Source organism: Salmo salar, chromosome ssa14 (genome assembly GCF_905237065.1).
Source record: "Salmo salar chromosome ssa14, Ssal_v3.1, whole genome shotgun sequence".
NCBI lineage: Eukaryota > Metazoa > Chordata > Actinopteri > Salmoniformes > Salmonidae > Salmo > Salmo salar.
This window is the reverse complement of record NC_059455.1, coordinates 62,272,541-62,292,432: the sequence shown is the minus strand read 5'-3', so window position 1 is coordinate 62,292,432 and position 19,892 is coordinate 62,272,541. Positions and strand designations below refer to the sequence as shown.

The 19,892-nt window shown below is 41.3% G+C and overlaps 4 protein-coding genes across 4 annotated transcripts; all 4 read left to right on the top strand.

Moving 5' to 3' along the window:
• The first annotated feature begins 301 nt into the window (after positions 1–301).
• On the top strand, positions 302–3,928 carry LOC123726585 (trichohyalin-like). Its single transcript, XM_045693685.1, has 2 exons — positions 302–1,020; positions 1,163–3,928. Exons 1-2 carry the CDS (start codon positions 302–304, stop codon positions 3,267–3,269), a joined length of 2,826 nt encoding a protein of 941 aa, XP_045549641.1. The 3' UTR covers positions 3,270–3,928.
• LOC123726584 (golgin subfamily A member 6-like protein 22) lies at positions 3,434–5,695 on the top strand. The gene has a single exon (XM_045693684.1). It carries the CDS (start codon positions 3,434–3,436, stop codon positions 5,693–5,695), a length of 2,262 nt encoding a protein of 753 aa, XP_045549640.1.
• Positions 5,696–9,614: 3,919 nt separating this feature from the next.
• LOC123726613 (trichohyalin-like) lies at positions 9,615–11,586 on the top strand. The gene has a single exon (XM_045693758.1). The coding sequence runs from the start codon at positions 9,615–9,617 to the stop codon at positions 11,283–11,285; it is 1,671 nt and encodes a 556-aa protein (XP_045549714.1). The 3' UTR covers positions 11,286–11,586.
• A 3,573-nt stretch (positions 11,587–15,159) lies between these two features.
• LOC123726610 (intracellular protein transport protein USO1-like) lies at positions 15,160–18,349 on the top strand. The gene has a single exon (XM_045693755.1). The coding sequence runs from the start codon at positions 15,207–15,209 to the stop codon at positions 17,727–17,729; it is 2,523 nt and encodes an 840-aa protein (XP_045549711.1). The 5' UTR covers positions 15,160–15,206; the 3' UTR covers positions 17,730–18,349.
• Positions 18,350–19,892: the final 1,543 nt, after the last annotated feature.

Genomic DNA, 19,892 nt, shown 5'->3' with positions numbered 1-19,892 from the left:
AATCAGGTCATGGATGAGACAAGACGGGAGAGGGGGAAGGTTGAAGAACTGGCTATCCAAACTCAAAAACAAAGAGAAGAAATGGTGGGTTTCATGGAAAAGATCAAACCAAAAGCAGAACGAACTGGAACTCATGAATGACAAGATTGAAAGAGAGAAACAAGACATCGAAGAAAGTCGGGATGTGCTAACAAAGGAGAGAGAGGAGCTGGAACAAATGAGGAATGAGACACAGCGACAGAGAGAGGAGACAGAATCTCACATGGAAGACCAAAGGAAAGAGAAAGAACATCTGGAACAAATGACGACGGACATGAAAAAACAGTTGCTAGAGATGGATAATGACAAGGAAATGATAGAAAGCTCAATGGGTGAACTGAGATTGAAAGAGGCAGAAATGGTGAGAGAAAAGGAGAACATGGAAAACAAGATGGCTAGACTCAAAGACGAAGAGGATAGAATGCGGGAAGAAATAGGAAGGAAGGTGGACAACTTGAAGCAGGAAAGTCATGAAATCAAAAGACTTAGAGATGTAATTGACAGTGAAAAGGACCAGCTGAATGCAAAATTGCTTGAGTTGGAAAAAATGCGTGAAGAACTAGATAGAGAGAAGAAGGAAGTGAAAGACAGGAAGGATGAAGTACTGAAAGAGAAAGATCAGTTGGAAGAGAGGCAAGATAAGATCAGTAAGGAGAAAGAGGAATTGGATATCAGTCTTGAACTGATGAAAAGACAAAGGGAAGACTTGACGAGCTTGAAGGCTGAAGCAGAAGCACAGACCGATCCTATGGAAAAAGACTGGAAGGAAAAGCTCACGAGGGAAAGACAACAACTTGAAGATGTAAAGGAGGAGATACAGAAGGAAAAAGAAGCCTTTGAGAGAAAGAAGGGATTGACCATGAAAGAAAGAGATGAGTTTGAGCTGATGAAGTCTGAAACCCAGGGTCAAATGGTGGAAATAGAACAAAGCAAACAAGACATTCGTGTGGAGAAGGAAAAGCTGGATCAGATCAAAGCTGAGTTAGAAAGACGATCTGAAAACATAAATCAGGTCATGGATGAGACAAGACGGGAGAGGGGGAAGGTTGAAGAACTGCCTATCCAAACTCAAAAACAAAGAGAAGAAATGGTGGGTTTCATGGAAAAGAACAACCAAAAGCAGAAACGAACTGGAACTCATGAATAACAAGATTGAAAGAGAGAAACAAGACATCGAAGAAAGTCGGGATGTGCTAACAAAGGAGAGAGAGGAGCTGGAACAAATGAGGAATGAGACACAGCGACAGAGAGAGGAGACAGAATCTCACATGGAAGACCAAAGGAAAGAGAAAGAACATCTGGAACAAATGACGACAGACATGAAAAAACAGTTGCTAGAGATGGATAATGACAAGGGAATGATAGAAAGCTCAATGGGTGAACTGAGATTGAAAGAGGCAGAAATGGTGAGAGAAAAGGAGAACATGGAAAACAAGATGGCTAGACTCAAAGACGAAGAGGATAGAATGCGGGAAGAAATAGGAAGGAAGGTGGACAACTTGAAGCAGGAAAGTCATGAAATCAAAAGACTTAGAGATGAAATTGACAGTGAAAAGGACCAGCTGAATACAAAATTGCTTGAGTTGGAAAAAATGCGTGAAGAACTAGATAGAGAGAAGAAGGAAGTGAAAGACAGGAAGGATGAAGTACTGAAAGAGAAAGATCAGTTGGAAGAGAGGCGAGATAAGATCAGTAAGGAGAAAGAGGAATTGGATATCAGTCTTGAACTGATGAAAAGACAAAGGGAAGACTTGACGAGCTTGAAGGCTGAAGCAGAAGCACAGACCGAGCCTATGGAAAAAGACTGGAAGGAAAAGCTCACGAGGGAAAGACAACAACTTGAAGATGTAAAGGAGGAGATACAGAAGGAAAAAGAAGCCTTTGAGAGAAAGAAGGGATTGACCATGAAAGAAAGAGATGAGTTTGAGCTGATGAAGTCTGAAACCCAGGGTCAAATGGAGGAAATAGAACAAAGCAAACAAGACATTCGTGTGGAGAAGGAAAAGCTGGATCAGATCAAAGCTGAGTTAGAAAGGCGATCTGAAAACATAAATCAGGTCATGGATGAGACAAGACGGGAGAGGGGGAAGGTTGAAGAACTGGCTATCCAAACTCAAAAACAAAGAGAAGAAATGGTGGGTTTCATGGAAAAGAACAAACAAAAGCAGAACGAACTGGAACTCATGAATGACAAGATTGAAAGAGAGAAACAAGACATCGAAGAAAGTCGGGATGTGCTAACAAAGGAGAGAGAGGAGCTGGAACAAATGAGGAATGAGACACAGCGACAGAGAGAGGAGACAGAATCTCACATGGAAGACCAAAGGAAAGAGAAAGAACATCTGGAACAAATGACGACGGACATGAAAAAACAGTTGCTAGAGATGGATAATGACAAGGAAATGATAGAAAGCTCAATGGGTGAACTGAGATTGAAAGAGGCAGAAATGGTGAGAGAAAAGGAGAACATGGAAAACAAGATGGCTAGACTCAAAGACGAAGAGGATGGAATGCGGGAAGAAATAGGAAGGAAGATGGACAACTTGAAGCAGGAAAGTCATGAAATCAAAAGACTTAGAGATGAAATAGACAGTGAAAAGGACCAGCTGAATGCAAAATTGCTTGAGTTGGAAAAAATGCGTGAAGAACTAGATAGAGAGAAGAAGGAAGTGAAAGACAGGAAGGATGAAGTACTGAAAGAAAAAGATCAGTTGGAAGAGAGGCAAGATAAGATCAGTAAGGAGAAAGAGGAATTGGATATCAGTCTTGAACTGATGAAAAGACAAAGGGAAGACTTGACGAGCTTGAAGGCTGAAGCAGAAGCACAGACCGAGCCTATGGAAAAAGACTGGAAGGAAAAGCTCACGAGGGAAAGACAACAACTTGTAGATGTAAAGGAGGAGATACAGAAGGAAAAAGAAGCCTTTGAGAGAAAGAAGGGATTGACCATGAAAGAAAGAGATGAGTTTGAGCTGATGAAGTCTGAAACCCAGGGTCAAAGTTGGAAAATAGAACAAAGCAAACAAGACATTCGTGTGGAGAAGGAAAAGCTGGATCAGATCAAAGCTGAGTTAGAAAGACGATCTGAAAACATAAATCAGGTCATGGATGAGACAAGACGGGAGAGGAGGAAGGTTGAAGAACTGGCTATCCAAACTCAAAAACAAAGAGAAGAAATGGTGGGTTTCATGGAAAATAACAACAAAAGCAGAACGAACTGGAACTCATGAATGACAAGATTGAAAGAGAGAAACAAGACATCGAAGAAAGTCGGGATGTGCTAACAAAGGAGAGAGAGGAGCTGGAACAAATGAGGAATGAGACACAGCGACAGAGAGAGGAGACAGAATCTCACATGGAAGACCAAAGGAAAGAGAAAGAACATCTGGAACAAATGACGACGGACATGAAAAAACAGTTGCTAGAGATGGATCATGACAAGGAAATGATAGAAAGCTCAATGGGTGAACTGAGATTGAAAGAGGCAGAAATGGTGAGAGAAAAGGAGAACATGGAAAATAAGATGGCTAGACTCAAAGACGAAGAGGATAGAATGCGGGAAGAAATAGGAAGGAAGATGGACAACTTGAAGCAGGAAAGTCATGAAATCAAAAGACTTCGAAATGAAACTGACAGTGAAAAGGACCAGCTGAATGCAAAATTGCTTGAGTTGGAAAAAATGCGTGAAGAACTAGATAGAGAGAAGAAGGAAGTGAAAGACAGGAAGGATGAAGTACTGAAAGAGAAAGATCAGTTGGAAGAGAGGCAAGATAAGATCAGTAAGGAGAAAGAGGAATTGGATATCAGTCTTGAACTGATGAAAAGACAAAGGGAAGACTTGACGAGCTTGAAGGCTGAAGCAGAAGCACAGACCGAGCCTATGGAAAAAGACTGGAAGGAAAAGCTCACGAGGGAAAGACAACAACTTGAAGATGTAAAGGAGGAGATACAGAAGGAAAAAGAAGCCTTTGAGAGAAAGAAGGGATTGACCATGAAAGAAAGAGATGAGTTTGAGCTGATGAAGTCTGAAACCCAGGGTCAAATGGTGGAAATAGAACAAAGCAAACAAGACATTCGTGTGGAGAAGGAAAAGCTGGATCAGATCAAAGCTGAGTTAGAAAGACGATCTGAAAACATAAATCAGGTCATGGATGAGACAAGACGGGAGAGGGGGAAGGTTGAAGAACTGGCTATCCAAACTCAAAAACAAAGAGAAGAAATGGTGGGTTTCATGGAAAATAACAACCAAAAGCAGAACGAACTGGAACTCATGAATAACAAGATTGAAAGAGAGAAACAAGACATCGAAGAAAGTCGGGATGTGCTAACAAAGGAGAGAGAGGAGCTGGAACAAATGAGGAATGAGACACAGCGACAGAGAGAGGAGACAGAATCTCACATGGAAGACCAAAGGAAAGAGAAAGAACATCTCGAACAAATGACGACGGACATGAAAAAACAGTTGCTAGAGATGGATAATGACAAGGAAATGATAGAAAGCTCAATGGGTGAACTGAGATTGAAAGAGGCAGAAATGGTGAGAGAAAATGAGAACATGGAAAACAAGATGGCTAGACTCAAAGACGAAGAGGATAGAATGCGGGAAGAAATAGGAAGGAAGGTGGACAACTTGAAGCAGGAAAGTCATGAAATCAAAAGACTTCGAAATGTAATTGACAGTGAAAAGGACCAGCTGAATGCAAAATTGCTTGAGTTGGAAAAAATGCGTGAAGAACTAGATAGAGAGAAGAAGGAAGTGAAAGACAGGAAGGATGAAGTACTGAAAGAGAAAGATCAGTTGGAAGAGAGGCAAGATAAGATCAGTAAGGAGAAAGAGGAATTGGATATCAGTCTTGAACTGATGAAAAGACAAAGGGAAGACTTGACGAGCTTGAAGGCTGAAGCAGAAGCACAGACCGATCCTATGGAAAAAGACTGGAAGGAAAAGCTCACGAGGGAAAGACAACAACTTGAAGATGTAAAGGAGGAGATACAGAAGGAAAAAGAAGCCTTTGAGAGAAAGAAGGGATTGACCATGAAAGAAAGAGATGAGTTTGAGCTGATGAAGTCTGAAACCCAGGGTCAAATGGTGGAAATAGAACAAAGCAAACAAGACATTCGTGTGGAGAAGGAAAAGCTGGATCAGATCAAAGCTGAGTTAGAAAGACGATCTGAAAACATAAATCAGGTCATGGATGAGACAAGACGGGAGAGGGGGAAGGTTGAAGAACTGCCTATCCAAACTCAAAAACAAAGAGAAGAAATGGTGGGTTTCATGGAAAAGAACAACCAAAAGCAGAACGAACTGGAACTCATGAATAACAAGATTGAAAGAGAGAAACAAGACATCGAAGAAAGTCGGGATGTGCTAACAAAGGAGAGAGAGGAGCTGGAACAAATGAGGAATGAGACACAGCGACAGAGAGAGGAGACAGAATCTCACATGGAAGACCAAAGGAAAGAGAAAGAACATCTGGAACAAATGACGACGGACATGAAAAAACAGTTGCTAGAGATGGATAATGACAAGGAAATGATAGAAAGCTCAATGGGTGAACTGAGATTGAAAGAGGCAGAAATGGTGAGAGAAAAGGAGAACATGGAAAACAAGATGGCTAGACTCAAAGACGAAGAGGATAGAATGCGGAAGAAATAGGAAGGAAGGTGGACAACTTGAAGCAGGAAAGTCATGAAATCAAAAGACTTAGAGATGTAATTGACAGTGAAAAGGACCAGCTGAATGCAAAATTGCTTGAGTTGGAAAAAATGCGTGAAGAACTAGATAGAGAGAAGAAGGAAGTGAAAGACAGGAAGGATGAAGTACTGAAAGAGAAAGATCAGTTGGAAGAGAGGCAAGATAAGATCAGTAAGGAGAAAGAGGAATTGGATATCAGTCTTGAACTGATGAAAAGACAAAGGGAAGACTTGACGAGCTTGAAGGCTGAAGCAGAAGCACAGACCGATCCTATGGAAAAAGACTGGAAGGAAAAGCTCACGAGGGAAAGACAACAACTTGAAGATGTAAAGGAGGAGATACAGAAGGAAAAAGAAGCCTTTGAGAGAAAGAAGGGATTGACCATGAAAGAAAGAGATGAGTTTGAGCTGATGAAGTCTGAAACCCAGGGTCAAATGGTGGAAATAGAACAAAGCAAACAAGACATTCGTGTGGAGAAGGAAAAGCTGGATCAGATCAAAGCTGAGTTAGAAAGACGATCTGAAAACATAAATCAGGTCATGGATGAGACAAGACGGGAGAGGGGGAAGGTTGAAGAACTGGCTATCCAAACTCAAAAACAAAGAGAAGAAATGGTGGGTTTCATGGAAAAGAACAACCAAAAGCAGAACGAACTGGAACTCATGAATAACAAGATTGAAAGAGAGAAACAAGACATCGAAGAAAGTCGGGATGTGCTAACAAAGGAGAGAGAGGAGCTGGAACAAATGAGGAATGAGACACAGCGACAGAGAGAGGAGACAGAATCTCACATGGAAGACCAAAGGAAAGAGAAAGAACATCTGGAACAAATGACGACAGACATGAAAAAACAGTTGCTAGAGATGGATAATGACAAGGAAATGATAGAAAGCTCAATGGGTGAACTGAGATTGAAAGAGGCAGAAATGGTGAGAGAAAAGGAGAACATGGAAAACAAGATGGCTAGACTCAAAGACGAAGAGGATAGAATGCGGAAAGAAATAGGAAGGAAGGTGGACAACTTGAAGCAGGAAAGTCATGAAATCAAAAGACTTAGAGATGAAATTGACAGTGAAAAGGACCAGCTGAATACAAAATTGCTTGAGTTGGAAAAAAATGCGTGAAGAACTAGATAGAGAGAAGAAGGAAGTGAAAGACAGGAAGGATGAAGTACTGAAAGAGAAAGATCAGTTGGAAGAGAGGCGAGATAAGATCAGTAAGGAGAAAGAGGAATTGGATATCAGTCTTGAACTGATGAAAAGACAAAGGGAAGACTTGACGAGCTTGAAGGCTGAAGCAGAAGCACAGACCGAGCCTATGGAAAAAGACTGGAAGGAAAAGCTCACGAGGGAAAGACAACAACTTGAAGATGTAAAGGAGGAGATACAGAAGGAAAAAGAAGCCTTTGAGAGAAAGACGGGATTGACCATGAAAGAAAGAGATGAGTTTGAGCTGATGAAGTCTGAAACCCAGGGACAATTGGAGGAAATAGAACAAAACAAACAAGACATTCGTGTGGAGAAGGAAAAGCTGGATCAGATCAAAGCTGAGTTAGAAAGGCGATCTGAAAACATAAATCAGGTCATGGATGAGACAAGACGGGAGAGGGGGAAGGTTGAAGAACTGGCTATCCAAACTCAAAAACAAAGAGAAGAAATGGTGGGTTTCATGGAAAAGATCAAACAAAAGCAGAACGAACTGGAACTCATGAATGACAAGATTGAAAGAGAGAAACAAGACATCGAAGAAAGTCGGGATGTGCTAACAAAGGAGAGAGAGGAGCTGGAACAAATGAGGAATGAGACACAGCGACAGAGAGAGGAGACAGAATCTCACATGGAAGACCAAAGGAAAGAGAAAGAACATCTGGAACAAATGACGACGGACATGAAAAAACAGTTGCTAGAGATGGATAATGACAAGGAAATGATAGAAAGCTCAATGGGTGAACTGAGATTGAAAGAGGCAGAAATGGTGAGAGAAAAGGAGAACATGGAAAACAAGATGGCTAGACTCAAAGACGAAGAGGATAGAATGCGGGAAGAAATAGGAAGGAAGGTGGACAACTTGAAGCAGGAAAGTCATGAAATCAAAAGACTTAGAGATGTAATTGACAGTGAAAAGGACCAGCTGAATGCAAAATTGCTTGAGTTGGAAAAAATGCGTGAAGAACTAGATAGAGAGAAGAAGGAAGTGAAAGACAGGAAGGATGAAGTACTGAAAGAAAAAGATCAGTTGGAAGAGAGGCAAGATAAGATCAGTAAGGAGAAAGAGGAATTGGATATCAGTCTTGAACTGATGAAAAGACAAAGGGAAGACTTGACGAGCTTGAAGGCTGAAGCAGAAGCACAGACCGATCCTATGGAAAAAGACTGGAAGGAAAAGCTCACGAGGGAAAGACAACAACTTGAAGATGTAAAGGAGGAGATACAGAAGGAAAAAGAAGCCTTTGAGAGAAAGAAGGGATTGACCATGAAAGAAAGAGATGAGTTTGAGCTGATGAAGTCTGAAACCCAGGGTCAAATGGTGGAAATAGAACAAAGCAAACAAGACATTCGTGTGGAGAAGGAAAAGCTGGATCAGATCAAAGCTGAGTTAGAAAGACGATCTGAAAACATAAATCAGGTCATGGATGAGACAAGACGGGAGAGGGGGAAGGTTGAAGAACTGGCTATCCAAACTCAAAAACAAAGAGAAGAAATGGTGGGTTTCATGGAAAAGAACAACCAAAAGCAGAACGAACTGGAACTCATGAATAACAAGATTGAAAGAGAGAAACAAGACATCGAAGAAAGTCGGGATGTGCTAACAAAGGAGAGAGAGGAGCTGGAACAAATGAGGAATGAGACACAGCGACAGAGAGAGGAGACAGAATCTCAGGTGGAAGACCAAAGGAAAGAGAAAGAACATCTGGAACAAATGACGACGGACATGAAAAAACAGTTGCTAGAGATGGATAATGACAAGGAAATGATAGAAAGCTCAATGGGTGAACTGAGATTGAAAGAGGCAGAAATGGTGAGAGAAAAGGAGAACATGGAAAACAAGATGGCTAGACTCAAAGACGAAGAGGATAGAATGCGGGAAGAAATAGGAAGGAAGGTGGACAACTTGAAGCAGGAAAGTCATGAAATCAAAAGACTTAGAGATGTAATTGACAGTGAAAAGGACCAGCTGAATGCAAAATTGCTTGAGTTGGAAAAAATGCGTGAAGAACTAGATAGAGAGAAGAAGGAAGTGAAAGACAGGAAGGATGAAGTACTGAAAGAGAAAGATCAGTTGGAAGAGAGGCAAGATAAGATCAGTAAGGAGAAAGAGGAATTGGATATCAGTCTTGAACTGATGAAAAGACAAAGGGAAGACTTGACGAGCTTGAAGGCTGAAGCAGAAGCACAGACCGATCCTATGGAAAAAGACTGGAAGGAAAAGCTCACGAGGGAAAGACAACAACTTGAAGATGTAAAGGAGGAGATACAGAAGGAAAAAGAAGCCTTTGAGAGAAAGAAGGGATTGACCATGAAAGAAAGAGATGAGTTTGAGCTGATGAAGTCTGAAACCCAGGGTCAAATGGTGGAAATAGAACAAAGCAAACAAGACATTCGTGTGGAGAAGGAAAAGCTGGATCAGATCAAAGCTGAGTTAGAAAGACGATCTGAAAACATAAATCAGGTCATGGATGAGACAAGACGGGAGAGGGGGAAGGTTGAAGAACTGGCTATCCAAACTCAAAAACAAAGAGAAGAAATGGTGGGTTTCATGGAAAAGAACAACCAAAAGCAGAAACGAACTGGAACTCATGAATAACAAGATTGAAAGAGAGAAACAAGACATCGAAGAAAGTCGGGATGTGCTAACAAAGGAGAGAGAGGAGCTGGAACAAATGAGGAATGAGACACAGCGACAGAGAGAGGAGACAGAATCTCACATGGAAGACCAAAGGAAAGAGAAAGAACATCTGGAACAAATGACGACGGACATGAAAAAACAGTTGCTAGAGATGGATAATGACAAGGAAATGATAGAAAGCTCAATGGGTGAACTGAGATTGAAAGAGGCAGAAATGGTGAGAGAAAAGGAGAACATGGAAAACAAGATGGCTAGACTCAAAGACGAAGAGGATAGAATGCGGGAAGAAATAGGAAGGAAGGTGGACAACTTGAAGCAGGAAAGTCATGAAATCAAAAGACTTAGAGATGAAATTGACAGTGAAAAGGACCAGCTGAATACAAAATTGCTTGAGTTGGAAAAAATGCGTGAAGAACTAGATAGAGAGAAGAAGGAAGTGAAAGACAGGAAGGATGAAGTACTGAAAGAGAAAGATCAGTTGGAAGAGAGGCAAGATAAGATCAGTAAGGAGAAAGAGGAATTGGATATCAGTCTTGAACTGATGAAAAGACAAAGGGAAGACTTGACGAGCTTGAAGGCTGAAGCAGAAGCACAGACCGATCCTATGGAAAAAGACTGGAAGGAAAAGCTCACGAGGGAAAGACAACAACTTGAAGATGTAAAGGAGGAGATACAGAAGGAAAAAGAAGCCTTTGAGAGAAAGAAGGGATTGACCATGAAAGAAAGAGATGAGTTTGAGCTGATGAAGTCTGAAACCCAGGGTCAAATGGTGGAAATAGAACAAAGCAAACAAGACATTCGTGTGGAGAAGGAAAAGCTGGATCAGATCAAAGCTGAGTTAGAAAGACGATCTGAAAACATAAATCAGGTCATGGATGAGACAAGACGGGAGAGGGGGAAGGTTGAAGAACTGGCTATCCAAACTCAAAAACAAAGAGAAGAAATGGTGGGTTTCATGGAAAAGAACAACCAAAAGCAGAACGAACTGGAACTCATGAATAACAAGATTGAAAGAGAGAAACAAGACATCGAAGAAAGTCGGGATGTGCTAACAAAGGAGAGAGAGGAGCTGGAACAAATGAGGAATGAGACACAGCGACAGAGAGAGGAGACAGAATCTCACATGGAAGACCAAAGGAAAGAGAAAGAACATCTGGAACAAATGACGACGGACATGAAAAAACAGTTGCTAGAGATGGATAATGACAAGGAAATGATAGAAAGCTCAATGGGTGAACTGAGATTGAAAGAGGCAGAAATGGTGAGAGAAAAGGAGAACATGGAAAACAAGATGGCTAGACTCAAAGACGAAGAGGATAGAATGCGGGAAGAAATAGGAAGGAAGGTGGACAACTTGAAGCAGGAAAGTCATGAAATCAAAAGACTTAGAGATGAAATTGACAGTGAAAAGGACCAGCTGAATACAAAATTGCTTGAGTTGGAAAAAATGCGTGAAGAACTAGATAGAGAGAAGAAGGAAGTGAAAGACAGGAAGGATGAAGTACTGAAAGAGAAAGATCAGTTGGAAGAGAGGCAAGATAAGATCAGTAAGGAGAAAGAGGAATTGGATATCAGTCTTGAACTGATGAAAAGACAAAGGGAAGACTTGACGAGCTTGAAGGCTGAAGCAGAAGCACAGACCGATCCTATGGAAAAGACTGGAAGGAAAAGCTCACGAGGGAAAGACAACAACTTGAAGATGTAAAGGAGGAGATACAGAAGGAAAAAGAAGCCTTTGAGAGAAAGAAGGGATTGACCATGAAAGAAAGAGATGAGTTTGAGCTGATGAAGTCTGAAACCCAGGGACAAATGGTGGAAATAGAACAAAACAAACAAGACATTCGTGTGGAGAAGGAAAAGCTGGATCAGATCAAAGCTGAGTTAGAAAGGCGATCTGAAAACATAAATCAGGTCATGGATGAGACAAGACGGGAGAGGGGGAAGGTTGAAGAACTGGCTATCCAAACTCAAAAACAAAGAGAAGAAATGGTGGGTTTCATGGAAAAGATCAACCAAAAGCAGAACGAACTGGAACTCATGAATAACAAGATTGAAAGAGAGAAACAAGACATCGAAGAAAGTCGGGATGTGCTAACAAAGGAGAGAGAGGAGCTGGAACAAATGAGGAATGAGACACAGCGACAGAGAGAGGAGACAGAATCTCACATGGAAGACCAAAGGAAAGAGAAAGAACATCTGGAACAAATGACGACGGACATGAAAAAACAGTTGCTAGAGATGGATAATGACAAGGAAATGATAGAAAGCTCAATGGGTGAACTGAGATTGAAAGAGGCAGAAATGGTGAGAGAAAAGGAGAACATGGAAAACAAGATGGCTAGACTCAAAGACGAAGAGGATAGAATGCGGGAAGAAATAGGAAGGAAGGTGGACAACTTGAAGCAGGAAAGTCATGAAATCAAAAGACTTAGAGATGAAATTGACAGTGAAAAGGACCAGCTGAATGCAAAATTGCTTGAGTTGGAAAAAATGCGTGAAGAACTAGATAGAGAGAAGAAGGAAGTGAAAGACAGGAAGGATGAAGTACTGAAAGAGAAAGATCAGTTGGAAGAGAGGCAAGATAAGATCAGTAAGGAGAAAGAGGAATTGGATATCAGTCTTGAACTGATGAAAAGACAAAGGGAAGACTTGACGAGCTTGAAGGCTGAAGCAGAAGCACAGACCGATCCTATGGAAAAAGACTGGAAGGAAAAGCTCACGAGGGAAAGACAACAACTTGAAGATGTAAAGGAGGAGATACAGAAGGAAAAAGAAGCCTTTGAGAGAAAGAAGGGATTGACCATGAAAGAAAGAGATGAGTTTGAGCTGATGAAGTCTGAAACCCAGGGTCAAATGGTGGAAATAGAACAAAGCAAACAAGACATTCGTGTGGAGAAGGAAAAGCTGGATCAGATCAAAGCTGAGTTAGAAAGACGATCTGAAAACATAAATCAGGTCATGGATGAGACAAGACGGGAGAGGGGGAAGGTTGAAGAACTGGCTATCCAAACTCAAAAACAAAGAGAAGAAATGGTGGGTTTCATGGAAAAGAACAAACCAAAAGCAGAACGAACTGGAACTCATGAATAACAAGATTGAAAGAGAGAAACAAGACATCGAAGAAAGTCGGGATGTGCTAACAAAGGAGAGAGAGGAGCTGGAACAAATGAGGAATGAGACACAGCGACAGAGAGAGGAGACAGAATCTCACATGGAAGACCAAAGGAAAGAGAAAGAACATCTGGAACAAATGACGACGGACATGAAAAAACAGTTGCTAGAGATGGATAATGACAAGGAAATGATAGAAAGCTCAATGGGTGAACTGAGATTGAAAGAGGCAGAAATGGTGAGAGAAAAGGAGAACATGGAAAACAAGATGGCTAGACTCAAAGACGAAGAGGATAGAATGCGGGAAGAAATAGGAAGGAAGGTGGACAACTTGAAGCAGGAAAGTCATGAAATCAAAAGACTTAGAGATGAAATTGACAGTGAAAAGGACCAGCTGAATGCAAAATTGCTTGAGTTGGAAAAAATGCGTGAAGAACTAGATAGAGAGAAGAAGGAAGTGAAAGACAGGAAGGATGAAGTACTGAAAGAGAAAGATCAGTTGGAAGAGAGGCAAGATAAGATCAGTAAGGAGAAAGAGGAATTGGATATCAGTCTTGAACTGATGAAAAGACAAAGGGAAGACTTGACGAGCTTGAAGGCTGAAGCAGAAGCACAGACCGATCCTATGGAAAAAGACTGGAAGGAAAAGCTCACGAGGGAAAGACAACAACTTGAAGATGTAAAGGAGGAGATACAGAAGGAAAAAAGAAGCCTTTGAGAGAAAGAAGGGATTGACCATGAAAGAAAGAGATGAGTTTGAGCTGATGAAGTCTGAAACCCAGGGTCAAATGGTGGAAATAGAACAAAGCAAACAAGACATTCGTGTGGAGAAGGAAAAGCTGGATCAGATCAAAGCTGAGTTAGAAAGACGATCTGAAAACATAAATCAGGTCATGGATGAGACAAGACGGGAGAGGGGGAAGGTTGAAGAACTGGCTATCCAAACTCAAAAACAAAGAGAAGAAATGGTGGGTTTCATGGAAAAGAACAACCAAAAGCAGAACGAACTGGAACTCATGAATGACAAGATTGAAAGAGAGAAACAAGACCTCGAAGAAAGTCGGGATGTGCTAACAAAGGAGAGAGAGGAGCTGGAACAAATGAGGAATGAGACACAGCGACAGAGAGAGGAGACAGAATCTCACATGGAAGACCAAAGGAAAGAGAAAGAACATCTGGAACAAATGACGACGGACATGAAAAAACAGTTGCTAGAGATGGATAATGACAAGGAAATGATAGAAAGCTCAATGGGTGAACTGAGATTGAAAGAGGCAGAAATGGTGAGAGAAAAGGAGAACATGGAAAACAAGATGGCTAGACTCAAAGACGAAGAGGATAGAATGCGGGAAGAAATAGGAAGGAAGGTGGACAACTTGAAGCAGGAAAGTCATGAAATCAAAAGACTTAGAGATGAAATTGACAGTGAAAAGGACCAGCTGAATGCAAAATTGCTTGAGTTGGAAAAAATGCGTGAAGAACTAGATAGAGAGAAGAAGGAAGTGAAAGACAGGAAGGATGAAGTACTGAAAGAGAAAGATCAGTTGGAAGAGAGGCAAGATAAGATCAGTAAGGAGAAAGAGGAATTGGATATCAGTCTTGAACTGATGAAAAGACAAAGGGAAGACTTGACGAGCTTGAAGGCTGAAGCAGAAGCACAGACCGATCCTATGGAAAAAGACTGGAAGGAAAAGCTCACGAGGGAAAGACAACAACTTGAAGATGTAAAGGAGGAGATACAGAAGGAAAAAGAAGCCTTTGAGAGAAAGAAGGGATTGACCATGAAAGAAAGAGATGAGTTTGAGCTGATGAAGTCTGAAACCCAGGGTCAAATGGTGGAAATAGAACAAAACAAACAAGACATTCGTGTGGAGAAGGAAAAGCTGGATCAGATCAAAGCTGAGTTAGAAAGACGATCTGAAAACATAAATCAGGTCATGGATGAGACAAGACGGGAGAGGGGGAAGGTTGAAGAACTGGCTATCCAAACTCAAAAACAAAGAGAAGAAATGGTGGGTTTCATGGAAAAGAACAAACCAAAAGCAGAACGAACTGGAACTCATGAATGACAAGATTGAAAGAGAGAAACAAGACATCGAAGAAAGTCGGGATGTGCTAACAAAGGAGAGAGAGGAGCTGGAACAAATGAGGAATGAGACACAGCGACAGAGAGAGGAGACAGAATCTCACATGGAAGACCAAAGGAAAGAGAAAGAACATCTGGAACAAATGACGACGGACATGAAAAAACAGTTGCTAGAGATGGATAATGACAAGGAAATGATAGAAAGCTCAATGGGTGAACTGAGATTGAAAGAGGCAGAAATGGTGAGAGAAAAGGAGAACATGGAAAACAAGATGGCTAGACTCAAAGACGAAGAGGATAGAATGCGGGAAGAAATAGGAAGGAAGGTGGACAACTTGAAGCAGGAAAGTCATGAAATCAAAAGACTTAGAGATGAAATTGACAGTGAAAAGGACCAGCTGAATACAAAATTGCTTGAGTTGGAAAAAAATGCGTGAAGAACTAGATAGAGAGAAGAAGGAAGTGAAAGACAGGAAGGATGAAGTACTGAAAGAGAAAGATCAGTTGGAAGAGAGGCAAGATAAGATCAGTAAGGAGAAAGAGGAATTGGATATCAGTCTTGAACTGATGAAAAGACAAAGGGAAGACTTGACGAGCTTGAAGGCTGAAGCAGAAGCACAGACCGATCCTATGGAAAAAGACTGGAAGGAAAAGCTCACGAGGGAAAGACAACAACTTGAAGATGTAAAGGAGGAGATACAGAAGGAAAAAGAAGCCTTTGAGAGAAAGACGGGATTGACCATGAAAGAAAGAGATGAGTTTGAGCTGATGAAGTCTGAAACCCAGGGACAATTGGAGGAAATAGAACAAAACAAACAAGACATTCGTGTGGAGAAGGAAAAGCTGGATCAGATCAAAGCTGAGTTAGAAAGGCGATCTGAAAACATAAATCAGGTCATGGATGAGACAAGACGGGAGAGGGGGAAGGTTGAAGAACTGGCTATCCAAACTCAAAAACAAAGAGAAGAAATGGTGGGTTTCATGGAAAAGAACAACCAAAAGCAGAACGAACTGGAACTCATGAATAACAAGATTGAAAGAGAGAAACAAGACATCGAAGAAAGTCGGGATGTGCTAACAAAGGAGAGAGAGGAGCTGGAACAAATGAGGAATGAGACACAGCGACAGAGAGAGGAGACAGAATCTCACATGGAAGACCAAAGGAAAGAGAAAGAACATCTGGAACAAATGACGACGGACATGAAAAAACAGTTGCTAGAGATGGATAATGACAAGGAAATGATAGAAAGCTCAATGGGTGAACTGAGATTGAAAGAGGCAGAAATGGTGAGAGAAAAGGAGAACATGGAAAACAAGATGGCTAGACTCAAAGACGAAGAGGATAGAATGCGGGAAGAAATAGGAAGGAAGGTGGACAACTTGAAGCAGGAAAGTCATGAAATCAAAAGACTTAGAGATGAAATTGACAGTGAAAAGGACCAGCTGAATGCAAAATTGCTTGAGTTGGAAAAAATGCGTGAAGAACTAGATAGAGAGAAGAAGGAAGTGAAAGACAGGAAGGATGAAGTACTGAAAGAGAAAGATCAGTTGGAAGAGAGGCAAGATAAGATCAGTAAGGAGAAAGAGGAATTGGATATCAGTCTTGAACTGATGAAAAGACAAAGGGAAGACTTGACGAGCTTGAAGGCTGAAGCAGAAGCACAGACCGAGCCTATGGAAAAAGACTGGAAGGAAAAGCTCACGAGGGAAAGACAACAACTTGAAGATGTAAAGGAGGAGATACAGAAGGAAAAAGAAGCCTTTGAGAGAAAGAAGGGATTGACCATGAAAGAAAGAGATGAGTTTGAGCTGATGAAGTCTGAAACCCAGGGTCAAATGGTGGAAATAGAACAAAGCAAACAAGACATTCGTGTGGAGAAGGAAAAGCTGGATCAGATCAAAGCTGAGTTAGAAAGACGATCTGAAAACATAAATCAGGTCATGGATGAGACAAGACGGGAGAGGGGGAAGGTTGAAGAACTGGCTATCCAAACTCAAAAACAAAGAGAAGAAATGGTGGGTTTCATGGAAAAGAACAACCAAAAGCAGAACGAACTGGAACTCATGAATAACAAGATTGAAAGAGAGAAACAAGACATCGAAGAAAGTCGGGATGTGCTAACAAAGGAGAGAGAGGAGCTGGAACAAATGAGGAATGAGACACAGCGACAGAGAGAGGAGACAGAATCTCACATGGAAGACCAAAGGAAAGAGAAAGAACATCTGGAACAAACGGCGACAGACATGAAAAAACAGTTGCTAGAGATGGATAATGACAAGGAAATGATAGAAAGCTCAATGGGTGAACTGAGATTGAAAGAGGCAGAAATGGTGAGAGAAAAGGAGAACATGGAAAACAAGATGGCTAGACTCAAAGACGAAGAGGATAGAATGCGGGAAGAAATAGGAAGGAAGGTGGACAACTTGAAGCAGGAAAGTCATGAAATCAAAAGACTTAGAGATGTAATTGACAGTGAAAAGGACCAGCTGAATGCAAAATTGCTTGAGTTGGAAAAAATGCGTGAAGAACTAGATAGAGAGAAGAAGGAAGTGAAAGACAGGAAGGATGAAGTACTGAAAGAGAAAGATCAGTTGGAAGAGAGGCAAGATAAGATCAGTAAGGAGAAAGAGGAATTGGATATCAGTCTTGAACTGATGAAAAGACAAAGGGAAGACTTGACGAGCTTGAAGGCTGAAGCAGAAGCACAGACCGATCCTATGGAAAAAGACTGGAAGGAAAAGCTCACGAGGGAAAGACAACAACTTGAAGATGTAAAGGAGGAGATACAGAAGGAAAAAGAAGCCTTTGAGAGAAAGAAGGGATTGACCATGAAAGAAAGAGATGAGTTTGAGCTGATGAAGTCTGAAACCCAGGGTCAAATGGTGGAAATAGAACAAAGCAAACAAGACATTCGTGGTGGAGAAGGAAAAGCTGGATCAGATCAAAGCTGAGTTAGAAAGACGATCTGAAAACATAAATCAGGTCATGGATGAGACAAGACGGGAGAGGGGGGAAGGTTGAAGAACTGGCTATCCAAACTCAAAAACAAAGAGAAGAAATGGTGGGTTTCATGGAAAAGAACAACCAAAAGCAGAACGAACTGGAACTCATGAATGACAAGATTGAAAGAGAGAAACAAGACATCGAAGAAAGTCGGGATGTGCTAACAAAGGAGAGAGAGGAGCTGGAACAAATGAGGAATGAGACACAGCGACAGAGAGAGGAGACAGAATCTCACATGGAAGACCAAAGGAAAGAGAAAGAACATCTGGAACAAATGACGACGGACATGAAAAAACAGTTGCTAGAGATGGATAATGACAAGGAAATGATAGAAAGCTCAATGGGTGAACTGAGATTGAAAGAGGCAGAAATGGTGAGAGAAAAGGAGAACATGGAAAACAAGATGGCTAGACTCAAAGACGAAGAGGATAGAATGCGGGAAGAAATAGGAAGGAAGGTGGACAACTTGAAGCAGGAAAGTCATGAAATCAAAAGACTTAGAGATGAAATTGACAGTGAAAAGGACCAGCTGAATGCAAAATTGCTTGAGTTGGAAAAAATGCGTGAAGAACTAGATAGAGAGAAGAAGGAAGTGAAAGACAGGAAGGATGAAGTACTGAAAGAGAAAGATCAGTTGGAAGAGAGGCAAGATAAGATCAGTAAGGAGAAAGAGGAATTGGATATCAGTCTTGAACTGATGAAAAGACAAAGGGAAGACTTGACGAGCTTGAAGGCTGAAGCAGAAGCACAGACCGATCCTATGGAAAAAGACTGGAAGGAAAAGCTCACGAGGGAAAGACAACAACTTGAAGATGTAAAGGAGGAGATACAGAAGGAAAAAGAAGCCTTTGAGAGAAAGAAGGGATTGACCATGAAAGAAAGAGATGAGTTTGAGCTGATGAAGTCTGAAACCCAGGTACAAATGGTGGAAATAGAACAAAGCAAACAAGACATTCGTGTGGAGAAGGAAAAGCTGGATCAGATCAAAGCTGAGTTAGAAAGACGATCTGAAAACATAAATCAGGTCATGGATGAGACAAGACGGGAGAGGGGGAAGGTTGAAGAACTGGCTATCCAAACTCAAAAACAAAGAGAAGAAATGGTGGGTTTCATGGAAAAGAACAACCAAAAGCAGAACGAACTGGAACTCATGAATGACAAGATTGAAAGAGAGAAACAAGACATCGAAGAAAGTCGGGATGTGCTAACAAAGGAGAGAGAGGAGCTGGAACAAATGAGGAATGAGACACAGCGACAGAGAGAGGAGACAGAATCTCACATGGAAGACCAAAGGAAAGAGAAAGAACATCTGGAACAAATGACGACGGACATGAAAAAACAGTTGCTAGAGATGGATAATGACAAGGAAATGATAGAAAGCTCAATGGGTGAACTGAGATTGAAAGAGGCAGAAATGGTGAGAGAAAAGGAGAACATGGAAAACAAGATGGCTAGACTCAAAGACGAAGAGGATAGAATGCGGGAAGAAATAGGAAGGAAGGTGGACAACTTGAAGCAGGAAAGTCATGAAATCAAAAGACTTAGAGATGAAATTGACAGTGAAAAGGACCAGCTGAATGCAAAATTGCTTGAGTTGGAAAAAATGCGTGAAGAACTAGATAGAGAGAAGAAGGAAGTGAAAGACAGGAAGGATGAAGTACTGAAAGAGAAAGATCAGTTGGAAGAGAGGCAAGATAAGATCAGTAAGGAGAAAGAGGAATTGGATATCAGTCTTGAACTGATGAAAAGACAAAGGGAAGACTTGACGAGCTTGAAGGCTGAAGCAGAAGCACAGACCGAGCCTATGGAAAAAGACTGGAAGGAAAAGCTCACGAGGGAAAGACAACAACTTGAAGATGTAAAGGAGGAGATACAGAAGGAAAAAGAAGCCTTTGAGAGAAAGACGGGATTGACCATGAAAGAAAGAGATGAGTTTGAGCTGATGAAGTCTGAAACCCAGGGACAATTGGTGGAAATAGAACAAAGCAAACAAGACATTCGTGTGGAGAAGGAAAAGCTGGATCAGATCAAAGCTGAGTTAGAAAGACGATCTGAAAACATAAATCAGGTCATGGATGAGACAAGACGGGAGAGGGGGAAGGTTGAAGAAC